The 13185-nt window shown below is 50.7% G+C and overlaps 1 protein-coding gene across 4 annotated transcripts in view; it reads right to left on the bottom strand.

Moving 5' to 3' along the window:
* MTMR6 (myotubularin related protein 6) overlaps window positions 1-13185 on the bottom strand; it is a 48603-nt gene that overhangs the window by 1469 nt on the left and 33949 nt on the right. The window contains exon 16 of one of the 4 annotated variants that reach the window (XM_024752188.1): window positions 4844-5317. The exons of 1 other annotated variant lie outside the window; for it this stretch is intronic. In XM_024752188.1, coding sequence (XP_024607956.1) covers window positions 5299-5317 — 19 coding nt within the window. In that variant the 3' untranslated portion in view covers window positions 4844-5298. Of the gene's footprint in view, window positions 1-4843; window positions 5318-9926; window positions 10860-13185 lie in introns of those variants that run through there. 2 more of the 4 variants (XM_024751867.1, XM_024751999.1) reach the window with 2 other exon arrangements.

The raw sequence follows: 13185 nt of genomic DNA, 5'->3' as shown, positions 1-13185 counted from the left end.
TCCCACATGCCGCGGAGCAACTGAGCCCGTGCGCCACAAATACTGAGCCCGCGTGCTGCAACTACTGAAGCCTGTGCACCCACACGCCTGGAGCCCGAGCTCTGCAACAGGAGAGGCCACCGCAATGAGAAGCCCGCGCACCGCAACGAAGAGTAGCCCCCGCTCGCTGCAACTAGAGAAAGCCCACGTGCAGCAACGAAGACCCGAGGCAGCCAAAAGGAAATTTAAAAATTAAAAAAAGAGAAGGGCAGGAAGGAAAGGCAGGCAGGTGATGAGCAAGGAGGCCAAGAGACAGGCACAGGTGAAGTCCCTCTTGGGTATCTCTGGAAGGCTGGATGGATTGCTAAGGGCAACGGGAAGATGCTGGAGGACTTTTCGCATGGCTGGACAGGATCCACGCACACTTTCAGAAGAGCAGTCTGGCTGTGGTAGGGGTGTTGGGGCAGAGAACCAGAGAGGCTGCGGGGAGACTAGTTCAGGGTTGAGGCGTTGCATGGGCAGGAGGTGAGGGTGTTGCCATGTCCCTCCTCTCATTTTGCTTGTTCTTTTCCTCCCCTGAGCAGATATTCTGGAAGTATGCCTGCTTGATTGCTTTCATCTAAGAAACAGCTCTTGGCTTTCCTGATGTACTCACTCTTCTTATGTTCTGTTATCGAAAATTCTTTAATGGCGTTTTAGCCTCTGTGACTGCCTTCTGTCTACTTTTCTTTTGACATTCTGTGCCTTTTGCTCCCTTCTGAGTCTTAGCTCATTCGTGTTTTGCTTTCTTTAAAAACAAAAACATTTAGAGATTTCAGTGTATCCTATAAATCTGATAGATAGCAAAACCTTAGTTTCAGCAGACATTGCCAGTTAGGGCATTAACATCAGGGATCCAAAGTTCACTAGATCAAGGTCCAACATGGACAACTGTGATTCTTTTTGAACCCTCCCCCCTTTGAGTAACTCTCTACCCTACTGAAACAGAGCAGGACCCTGTGGTCCTTGCCCCCCATGTCCTCAGCCTTCCTCTTGTCTGTGGAAAAACTGTAGGCAAAGAATAAGTTTAAATCAGAGAAGTGAGAAAATGCAGAAACAAAGGAAAACAGCCCAACAAGACAAAATAATAATAGTTTAGTCGGTAAGCGAAGTCAGGGACCTTTAGTTCCTCCTCAAGGAATATTCTGAGCCCTATCCTGTGAGCTGTCTTGTAGATACAGAAACCCTCACCAGGTGGAAGAAGTTAACTACGTGATGACCAGACTGGAGCCATGATAGAAGCTGCCACAATTCCAAGAACTGGCTTCAAGGACATGGGCACAAACCGACCCTGGAACTGCAGACTAACGGTACTTAAAACAATCAAGATGACGCCGATCAGACCACCAGTGACCAATTTCAAGATGACGGTCAGAGCCGACTGTGCTGTTTTCTGCAGGTAGCCCCTCCCTCCGTCTATAAAAGCTCTTCTCCGCTGGTTGTCGGTGGGGGGAGTCGGCCTTTGGACAGGAGTCTGCCCTCCCCGCTCTGGTTGCCAGCAACCGAAACAAAGCAAACCTTCCTTTCCACCAACCTTGCCTCTTCATTGGCTTTTGAGCAGCGAGCTGCCAGACCCCACTTTGGGTTACACTATGGAACACAGCCTGCCTAACCCATATTAAATGATAATCCCAGATGCCTTCCCAGTCCCCTGTGCCAGGACACGGGCGTTAGACTCTAAGTCAGAAGCCAGGGAAGGGAGAACCAGGGCTGCGCACACCTGCTGGGACGTGGCAGCAAGGGTCACCGTCACACACAGGGGCCAAGGAGCTGATGAGAGCTGACGGGAAGAAAAGTTCCACGAAGGAGAGACAACCAAACACGTCCAAGGTCCCTAGAAGACCAGATAAGGGGGGCAAAGAGAATTGGCCACTGGAGGTGGCAACAGGGAGGCCACGGGAGGGGAAGCCCTTTCCGGTGGTGTGAACAGGGAAGGCCGGCCATCACCTGGAGGAAGGAGGTACCACGGAAAGTCGGAGGTTCGCGGGAAGGAGGCTGTGAGAACCACCCAGAAAGAGACCGTCCTCTGCTGCACTTGCCAACTTTTTGAGATTTTCTGAACGTCTGAAAATTTTTTAGCAGCCAATCTCCATGGCACGTGTGTGTGTGTGTTTGTTTCAGAGAACGCAAGAATACAAGTTAGATAAATTGCATCCTAGTCTAAAGCCAGTATGAGGAGAACCGTGGGTCGCCAGGAAGGTCCCCAGGTCCCAGGGTCTACGGAGGGAAATTCAGGACTGTGATCCCTCCGGTCCTGAGCAAAGCAGAACCATCCCCTAGATATGGCCTCATCTTCCATCAGGAAATTGGACTTCATATGTTTGGAAATTGAATTTCACTGATGTGGACGCCTAATATATTTTTCCCCTCCAGTATAGCTGTATAACTGCAAAAGCTAGCGGAGGCTATCTAACAAACCCCGTTTTGCTTTTGCTGAATACAGCACATCTCCCTCCTGGCGAGCACATGTTTTAGCTGTCTCCATCTGAGACCCCCGCTTCCCTCTGTGGGCCAATGCCTATCTTTTCATAAATAAATTAATTAACTCATTTATTTATTTAATTTTTGGCTGCACTGGGTCTTCGTTGCTGTTGCGGGCTTTCTCTAGTTGCAGCGAGCAGGGGCTACTCTTCGTTGCGGTGCGCAGGCTTCTCATTGTGGTGGCTTCTCTTGTTGCGGAGCACGGACTCTAGGCACGCGGGCTTCAGGAGTTGTGACTCACTGGCTCTAGAGAGCAGGCTCAGCAGTTGTGGTGCATGGGCTTAGTTGCTCCGTGGCATGTGGGATCTTCCTGGACCAGGGCTCGACCCCGTGTCCCCTGCATTGGCAGGCGGGTTCTTAACCACTGCACCACCAGGGAAGCCCCACCAATGCTTATCTTTTTTTTTTTGCGGTACGCGGGCCTCTCACTGTTGTGGCCTCTCCCGTTGCGGAGCACAGGCTCCAGGCGCGCAGGCTCAGCAGCCATGGCTCACGGGCCCAGCCGCTTCGCGGCATGTGGGATCTTCCCGGACCGGGGCACGAACCCGCGTCCCCTACATCGGCAGGCAGACTCCCAACCACTGCGCCACCAGGGAAGCCCATCAATGCTTATCTTTGAAGGTACTCCCATCCTATGGGCGAGCTGGAAAGAAGTCAAGAACAAAAATATTTGATGAGGCTAAAAGCAGGCTTTCTCTGTCAAAATGCTGTACTTTACCACCAGAAGTGAATCCCAGACCTTAAAGCCTTCCCTTGGAGCCCGCACGCCCCAGACGACACTTGTAACCTTGTCGTTGGCTTTCTGGTGACTGATTTCCGGTGACTGACCCTCCCTTTTCCAGGAGTAAGAGTCTCCTCTCACACGTACAATGTTAAGTCCCCACGGCAGACAGCTAATTCTAAACTGAATCTACAGAGTGAATGCCAGATGCTAGAATCCTCGTGTAAAGGGCTTTCACCCTATTCCTATTTACAAAAGGATATTTGACTACCTGACCCACATTCATTTTCCTGTCTGTGTTAACCACGAGGTGTCTACCTAGGAAGAAATAGACACAAAGGGTCTGTGTTCCGAGGATGAACGACTGTATTTGATTTTGGACGTGAAGCTCGCCATCGAGCGGGGATGTCTGCACCGGCTGCATCGGAGCCCTGGACAGACTCTAGGATAACCCTTTCAATAGCTTATTCTCATCCTCTTCCCAAACCCACTAGGAAAACATTCTGCTGAACAACTGAACATCCTGCAGGGCAACCTTTGAGGCCATAAACAGATGATGAAAATAGACAATCCAAATAAATAAAAAATTCTTTATAGCTTTTAACATGGCCCATCTGAACTCAAATCAAGAGGCAGAGCCAGAAGAGATGGCCTTTCATGAGCACATAAATTGGCCGGGGGGAGGATGAGCATGGATTAATTGTACAGCCACGCAGAGCACTCACCTTGTATCCAAAAGGTTTCTTCTCTGTAGTGACCTGTCCCTGTGGAGAGCTTCCCAAAGTCAAAGGTCCCCGGGGCCTATTTTCTTAAGTGACTCTGTTGCCTTTTGCATTGTAATCCCTCTCCTTTCCAAATCTTCCTGGACTCCCGGCATCAGTCTTGCATTTGACCCGTCACTGAGCGCCCACCATGCACCAGGCCCTTGAGTGACATCACACAGGACGCCCCTGTCCTCGCTCGTGACGCTGACGGTTTAAAAGGATCTCTCCAGGGACTTCCCTGGCGGTCCAGTGGTTAGGACTCCGCGCTTCCACTGCAGGGGGCACGGGTTCAATCACTGGTCAGGGAACTAAGATCCTGCAAGCCACATGGCATGGCCAAAAAATAAAAAGAAATAAAATGAAAGGATCTCTCTGGAGCTGTGTTGCAAGTGGACCAAAAAGGGCGGACCCAAGCCTGCTCCTGTCCATTCTCCTCCAGGAAGTTCCCAGGCAGCTCTGCCCAAGAGCCTTTCTACTCCATGGCTAACTCCGTTCCCCTGCCCATCTTGGCTCCCATGCCACCTCCTCCAGGAAGCCCACCATGGTCACCCTGTGCAACCCACAGCCTCCCTGCCTCCTGAGCCCTGTTTGTCTTCGCAGCCTTCAGTTTCTACCATACATACACATTGCTTTCAATGGTTTTATTTATTTATTTTTAATTAATTAATTCATTTATTTTGGGCTGTGTTGGGTCTTCGTTGCTGCACACAGGATTTCTCTAGTTGCGGCGAGCAGGGGCTACTCTTCGTTGCAGAGTATGGGCTCTAGGCATGCAGGCTTCAGTAGTTGAGGCACACGGGCTTCACTAGTTGTGGCTCGCAGGCTCTAGAGCGTGGGCTCAGTAGTTGTGGCGCACGAGCTTAGCTGCTCCGCAGCATGTGGGATCTTCCCAGACCAGGGCTCAAATCCATGTTCCCTGCATCGGCAGGCGGATTCTTAACCACTGTGCCACCAGCGAAGTCCTCAACGGTCTTACTTTATCGATGGCCTCTTCCTCCCCAGCAGCCCCCTCTGAGTCTCCTGAAGTGTCTCTTGCCCCAGCCATACCTTCTAGTTCCCTCAGTTCTTTTCAACAACGAGTGATTTTCCGCCTGTTACATGTCAGACGCTGACGATACAAAGATGAAATAAGCCTGAGTTCTTGTCCTGAAGGAGCTGACATGTTTGAGGGGGCAGGTGTGCAAACATCTCACCCCACGGTGCTACGCTCAAGATAACAGAGGTCTCTCTGAATTGCTGGGAGATCACAAGAGGACCACTCAGCCCCGACTGGGAGTGAAGGGAAGTCCTCCTGTTGATCGTGAATTCAAGGATTCATTGGCCTAAGACGAAACTTGAAGGATGAGTAGAAGTTAGCCCAAAAGAAGGACTAAGTTACACTGGTAACCAATAAACTTGCCCCCAGCCGCAGGCGGGTCTCCTCAACCCCCAGCCCATGTCCAATGACTCCCCAGCACACCTGGAGTAAAATCCAAGGACCTCACCCGGGGCCGCGCCTACCTGCCCACCTCTCCTCCCCGCGCTACCCTCCCACATGATAAAGGGTTTTTTTACTTTATCCTGAGTTCTCTTTTTAGGAAGACCAAGTTTAAAAATAAGACTATGATAATATGACTTTTAATGAATGAATGTCCTCTTAGTTTTAAAAAAAAAAAAAAAAGGTGACGGAACAGTGATGGGAAGAGTGGGATGCGGGAAACAGGGGCGCCCTGCACTGCGCCTCGCCCTTCCCTCCGCCAGTGTGGGGAGAGAGCCACGCCTGAGGCGATTAGACGCTAAGTGGGTGCCCTCCACTGCTCGACTGTTCATCATTCACAAACTGCCCAGCGCAGACCTCTTTCCTGAGCCCTAGGCTCTCGGATCCAACTTCCCACTGACCACCTCTGCCTGCGTTTCCCACGGTGGCCTCTTAAATTCTTACGTGCAAAGTAAAACCTGTGGTCTCCCCTGTACACCCCACCCTTGCAGCTTTATTTCTCAACTGAAACTGATAACACCACCAGCGTCCCCGTCAGCAGAACCCCTCCCCCTCCCCCAACCGCACTTGGATGGGCCTTTGAGACCTTTCCATTCTCCCCCCTACAACCTTCCCCACTCCCTCCCCTGTTCATGGCCTGGAGGTTAACGTTTTGAGCGGATCCTTTATCACCTTCACCTGAGCTACTGCACGGGCTTCCTCACTGGGACCTGTTGTCCCAGCCTGGGTATCCCCCCACTTTCCCCCTGATAGAGGCTTGACTGACACCTGTTGAGCGGGAAGCGGCTTTGGGAGGTGCTCACGGGAGCCTGGAGGGAGGTGGGCGGAGCAAAGCCAGTACAAGGATGAGTTCCTGAGGTCACCTGGCTGGGCAGCCGGGCCCCTCCCACTCGTCAGGCATGCGTAGGTTGCCTCTCTGGACTGTCCTCCACCCAGGAGGGACCAGGAGACGCACTGACCCAGTGGCTCCCATCCTTCACCAGTAGGGTGTGAAACCCTGCACTTCGGAGGAGCGGGGAAGGGGAGTGGAGCGAGGCACCAGGGGCATCAGACGCCCGCCCAATCGCATCCACCTTCCTTCCCAACGTCTTCCTAAAATAGAAATCTGCTCACACAGCCTCCCTTCATAAAGCCCTCCAGTTCACTGAGGCTCACAACACAGCACCACGCCCACTGGACTAGAGGATAAAGGCTGCCTGGTCCGGCCACCACTGCCCTCCCCACCTCGCCCCTCCCCCCAGACCCACCGCCCGGGCTCCGTGTCAGAGCACCTGCATCGCCTGCACTACTCGTCGTTCTTGTCCATCCTTCGTGTTTGTTCATCCGTCCACCTCTTCTCCTCCACCTGGTGGATTTCACTCATCGTCTAAAACTCAACCCAACTGCCACGTGTCCTGTAGAACCTTCCTGGCTCCTACACACGTCCCGCGCCAGGCCCACAGAGAATCAGCTAAGGCTCCGCCCCACTCGTTCCTATAACACACAGTTACGAGGAATAACGCACACAACTCAAATTCCACCTGTCCACTGTCTTGATTACATGCCCGTCTCTCCCCTACCAGCTACCCTTGAGGGCAGGAACTCCTGTGTCTTATTTTTGTATTTTTAGTGCCTTAAACAGGGTTTGGCCCACAGGTCATGCACAGTGTTTGCTGAATAACAGCATGAATTTGTCACTTATAATGAACCAGCCACTTTGCTAAGTAGTTGATGTGTATGTCACTTAAAGGCAGGTGGGAATCAAAAAGTTGCCCAAGTAAACTGCACCTGGGAGGCCACCACCAGTTGGGCAGGGCAGGCAAACATGACCGGGCACATGCAAACAGCTGAAGACCCCCATCCCTCTACCGCTTGTCTTTTCCACCACAGACAGCAGCTTTCTCGCTTTGCTGTTCACGTTTTACCCTTTAAAATATAGTCCTGCGAGAGCAACTACTGTAAACTGTATGAGTTCAAAATCCCCAGGAACCTGAAAATGCTTTAGAGAAAGAACTGGGAGGGGAAATGAAGAGAGAATAGGAAATCAGGGTAAAGCATTCGGGGCAGCAACCAAGGAAGAAAGCACCAAACACAAGCTCTCTGCAAAGAGGACAGCGCTTTGTAGCAGCTGCTGAGGAAGGCGAACATTAAACGTCTATTAACGTTGCCCGTTTTCAGAAACCACTTGGCTGAGAGCGCCTGACCTGCCTTCTGAAGCTGTGGCCCCGGCCCTTCGGCTACTGGGGCTGCCCTCAGAGCACACTTCCCAGGCCTAAGGAGGAGAGGACGCCAAACTCAGTGTCTAATACCCTAGGTAGCTCTCTCCCCACACTGTTGAAGGCAAGGGCGAGGTGCGGTATAGAGCACCCCTGTTTCCTGCATCCCACTCTTCCCATCACTGTTTTTTTTGTTTTGTTTTGTTTTTTGGGGTTTCTTGTTTTGTTTTGTCTTGTTTTTTGACTAAGAGGAAGCTGTCAAACGGCACAGGGGCTCAGGGCCGTGGTGAAACATTCCCGCTAGGATCCTATGTTCTCATTATCTGGTAACAACACTCAGATTTTAAAATCCTAACCCATTGCCAAGCTCTGTAAGATACTAAAATATTTAACTACTCTGCTAGAATTATAAGGAAGGGAAGGGAAAGCACATTAAAAGAGAAAAAGCATCATCCTAGCAAACTGGGGAAAATGACAGGCTATTTGAAAACTAAAAGTATCGTTCTTGGTACGTATCAATATTTTAACATGATTCTGTTTAATTCCCTTCCTTTTAACTCCATCTGAAACTAGAAAGAAATAAACGTAAAAAGGCTGGGCTTGTATCTCCATCCACCATCCGATCAATAAAGCTCTCCTGCCCAGCTGCCTGCTACCCGGCCACGTGCCCCTGAACGGCGGATAAAAAGAGGAAGACGCCCCATCGTTTTAAAGGCTGACAGTCCGGGACCAAGTCCCCTAGGAGACGTTCTTTTTCTGTGTCCATTCCATAGGCTATGTGTGCTCGGGTTTTTTAAATTGTTGGTCTTTAATATACTTCCATTCCTTTAATGGAAAAGTTATATAGATAAAGAATTTCTTTTCTTCCCAGTCATAAGCGCAGTCTGCATCCATGGTCTCTACTTACTCTCTCCTTCAACTATAAAGTCGCTGAAATCTGATTTCTGCCTCTGCCATCTGATACTGAGACTGCTCTCGCCAGATGACAATGGCACAGAGAATTTCTACTCTTTAAATTAAACGACCTCTATGTGGCATTTGACATAGTGAGTAACTTTCTGAAACTCTTCTCACTGGAGCCTGTCTCTCTTTGGTTTTCCAGAGCGTGTTCTCTCCCTCTTGCTGTTTTTCCTTCTGTCTGCTTCTCGAGGTGTCGTTCTCAGATCTCTCTCATTCTAAGACCTCCCGATAAATTGTAGGCACACCCTTAGCTTAATCCTCCACTAGGAACCGGTGGCTTCCAGACTTCCCTCTCTAGTTGAGGTCTCTTCCCTTAATACCAGTCCCATGGTCCAATATTTATAAAATATCTCCATTTGGATGTCCCATTTCCAACGTAATATACCTAAAACCAAGAGCTTCTTTCCCCCACACACCTGCTTCTTCTCCTCTCCTTCTCCTTACCTGGGTGAGTGGTGGTCCCCTCCAACCCAGGGACCCTACGAGAAATCTGGAAGTCACGCTGACTCGCATCTATGCACAGCCCAGGCCCCTCAGCAAGCCCTGCCTCTCCCAGCCCTTCAAGTGCTCAGCCCCACCCTCTCCACCATCCAAGTCTGACTTCAGGCCTTCATAACTGCTCTCCTGCGTGATCTCAGCAGCCTCCCTTTGACCCCCTCCAGTCCAGAGCAATCCTTCTACAATGCCAATCCGACCTCATGTCACTCGTGCCTCAAACGGCCTTTCCGTCTTCGCCAACATAACATTCAACATCACCTCCTACTAGTCTCTCATCATGCTTTTCATTTCGCTCACATTCTGAGCTACTTACAATTCCCCACAAAAGCCATGACCTCCCGTATTTCTGTGCTCTTGTTCTAAATGGATAACTTTTTTCTTGACCTGGCCACAACCTACAGGTTCACCCCAAGCCCACTCCGGTGCACAGACAGTTCAAAAGGAAGCCTTTGACGACCCCTCCCCAAGCTGGGTTAGGGTTCCTCCAGGCTGTAACGGTAAAATTTGCAGCAGCTGCAGCAAAAAATAACAAAACAGCAGCTAACATTTACCACGGGCTCATCAGTCCCGGGATTCTCAGACCTAAATGCATTAAAGGAAGCCTTTGACGACCCCTCCCCAAGCTGGGTTAGGGTTCCTCCAGGCTGTAACGGTAACAATTTGCAGCAGCTGCAGCAAAAAATAACAAAACAACAGCTAACATTTACCGCGGGCTCATCAGTCCCGGGATTCTCAGACCTAAACGCGCGTAAGAAGCACCTGGAAATACGTTAAATTCCAACGTCCAGATTCAGCCGGTGTGGATCTGGGATCTACCTGCTTAACGATGTATTCTACGCGGCTCTGACACAGTTGATCCAGGAACGATATTTTGAAAAACACTGAACTACTGGCTCCCCTGCAATTCACTCAAAACGTTGCCGCCTAATTGATATTCATAAAATAGCTTTTATAATTTTAAAACATCAAGTACTTGGCACCAAACACGATTATGTGCTTCACACGTACCTGTCAACTGTCTTAAACCCAGTGAGGCTGGTATTATCTATACATAAAGGAACAAAAGACTAGCTGGATCAGATTCACGCATGGGGATGACAGGGGTCGAGCTTGGGCCTCGTTCCAGGTGACCATCTTGGGTCATTCACTACTATATGAAAGCAATCACCAAAAGTTTCAGTGGCGTCCCCATGACAGTCAGCTGCCTCAAATCCTTGGCCTGGATTTGAAGACGCTTAAGAGGCTGCCCCTATGTGATAGTTCATTTTATGTGTTAACGTGACCGGCTAAAAGATGCCCAGATAGCTGGGAAAACGTTATCTCTGGGTGTGTCTGAGGGTACTTCCGGAAGAGATGAGCATTTGAATCCTTGGGCTGAATAAAGCAGGTGACCCTCCCCAATGTGGGCGGGCACGATCCAATCCATTGAGGCCAGAATAGAACAAAAAGGTGGAGGAAGAGTAAATTCACTTTTTTTCCTTCTTTGAGCTGAGACATCCGTCCTCTCCTGCCCTTGGACATCAGCTTGGGCCTTTGGACTCAGACTGGGACTTACACCCTCAGCCTACCTTTCCCCCTTTCTCAGGCCTTCGGACTTGGATCGAATTACACCACCGGCTTCCCTTGTTCTCCAGCCTGGAGATGACAGATCTTGGGGATGGACATGTCGGCCGCCATGACTGTGTGAACCACATCGGTTCTGGTTCTCCAGAGAAACAATACAGATTTTGGTACCGAGAGCGACTCTAGAGGAACAGAATTTTAAGGATAAGTTTTCTGAATTGGTTCTTAGGATTCTGGAATTTTCTCTCACCTGACTAGATTTAAAGATGCTAATGAGTCTGTTCCCAGTAGTAAAGAGAGCACTGATGGTCCATGCGGTGAACTGTTTATAGAGATATGCAAAGTACCTGCCTTGCACATGCCCAATCAACCACTTATAAGAAGCAAGGAGCTGAACGGCTGTACATGATACTTTCAAATAGTTTTGGAAATCTAAGGAATGTAGTGACACTGGAGGGTTCCTCCTAATGTCCCAGGCAAAGTGGTGAGAGAAAAAGATGAGCTCCTAATTCCCAGTACACCGCACCCTGAATGCCCTCTGGTAATTCTCCCATCCACATCTCCTTTCCTCTTACACTGTAAATCTCTTCTCTAATGCCTTCTTGACTACCACAAGTACTCAGCTCTTCCTTAAATAAAATCCTAAGATCTTACAAGTATCGGGGACTTGGTAACACGGCCCTCTACCTCGTAGGTGAGGTAACTGAGGCTCCGCGGGGAAGGGCCGCACCTGGGGGCACAGTGGCCGAGCCAGGACGAGGTCCTGGTTCTCCTGGCCTGAGGCCGGGGCCCCTTCCACACAAAAGACAGCCTCCCCTCACTAACCAACAGGACAAAATGTCTTGCTCTTCCTGAGGATGAGCTTTATAGAGCGATGGGAATGTTCTACGACCGGATGGGGGGATGGTGGCACAACTCGATAAATTTCCTAAACATCATTGCATCGTGGACTTAAAACGGGTGAATTTTAGAGTAGGTAAACTGGGCCTCAATAAAGCTGTTAAGAACGGAAGCTTGCCCTAGAGAGTGGGGCAGAGTGGGAAGCGAGCACAAACACACAGAAGGCCGACAGCAGTGCGCCGCAGTTACCGTGACTGTTTCCTCCTCGAGCTGGGGGTCCCCGTCCTTCCTGTCGTGTCAGCCCTCTTACTTGCCACACTGGAAGGTAAGCTCCCTGAGGGCAGGGCGGGGACCCTCAGTGCCCTGTCCTCTCCCATCTCCCCAGCTGCCCACGGCAGGCCCTTCGAATATTTGCCAAATGAATGAATGCGTGGGAAGCACGCCACCTGTTTCTTAGCATCCACTCGTTCTGGCACAGAGCATCTGGCTTCTCCCCCCGGCAGGGGCTGACAGCCCGCCCAAAGTCCACAGATACGGAGGGGCTTCGGGGCGGAGCTGGGAACCTAACCACTGCTCTCCACTGCCTCCCATAAGCCCCGAACGCGTGTTAGCTGGTGTCATCACCAAATCTGCAAACAGCTAGACTATCTGCGTCCCAAGAGAGAGCCAAAGTAATTTGCATCATTTCTTCATTAAGAGAAGGATGTGTACATTTTTTTCTAAAGCATAAGAAGTGTTTAGGAGTAACGGAAAGAGTGTGGATTTTGGAATCAGAACACGGAAGTGTGAGTCCAGACTGCTTGGCTGTGTGATGGTGGGCAGGTTCCCCAACTGCTCTGAGTTGGTTCCTGCACAAAATGAGGAAAACGCCACCATCCTCGCAGGCTCACCATGAGACTTTAAGGGAACAGTGCCTGTGACGCACCCAGCACCCTACCTGGCACGCACCAGGCGCTCAAGAAGGGCCAAGCGAGACCCGGGGAAAATGCGTCAAAGGGGAGAAACTCAGAAGACAGCATGAGTGAGAGAAGGCAGGGAGAAGGGCAGAAAGTGGGCGGAGTACATCTGTGTAAGTTTAAAACACACACACACACACACACTTTAAGGGCGAGCATCCTGAGAGGCACGTTAGCTACATTAAATGGCTGCTTTGCGGGGACTGGAAAGAATACAAGGGAGATGAGAGGGTCACACAGAACGAGACCACGGCCTGTGTGAGCAGCTGGTGACGTGCGACCCAACTCACCACCCCACAGAGCTCTCATTCGCGCTCACACGCGGGCAAGAGAGAAGGAAAGAAAGGCCAGCCTCTCTGCCCATCGACTTTTGTCCCCAGACTCCCTGACGTTCTCTCTCCCGTCTACCAGCTGCTCACAAACTCTCCCCCTGCCCCCGCTGGCTCCCACGGGCCTAAGACCCTCCACAAATCCCCCCCGGCCCTCATCTGCCACAAACGACTCAGCCACGGCCCTCCTTCCCCTTCAGAGGCCAAGACCGCTTGCCAAGGGCTTGTTTCTTGACAGTCTGCCCGAAGTCTGCTATTTCTAAAGACCGTGTCATCGCACAAACTAAAGGCTTCAGGATTTACACCTTCTTACAGGAACTGTCTTGCGGTTGGATCACTCAAGAACAGAGGGCAGGAAAGCGATCCACTTCATCTGGGAAGCT

This window comes from Neophocaena asiaeorientalis, unplaced genomic scaffold (assembly GCF_003031525.2).
Source record: "Neophocaena asiaeorientalis asiaeorientalis breed wild unplaced genomic scaffold, Neophocaena_asiaeorientalis_V1.1 scaffold443, whole genome shotgun sequence".
Classification (NCBI taxonomy): Eukaryota; Metazoa; Chordata; class Mammalia; order Artiodactyla; family Phocoenidae; genus Neophocaena; species Neophocaena asiaeorientalis.
The sequence above is the reverse complement of the archived record's forward strand: the minus strand, read 5'-3'. Positions and strand labels throughout refer to the sequence as shown.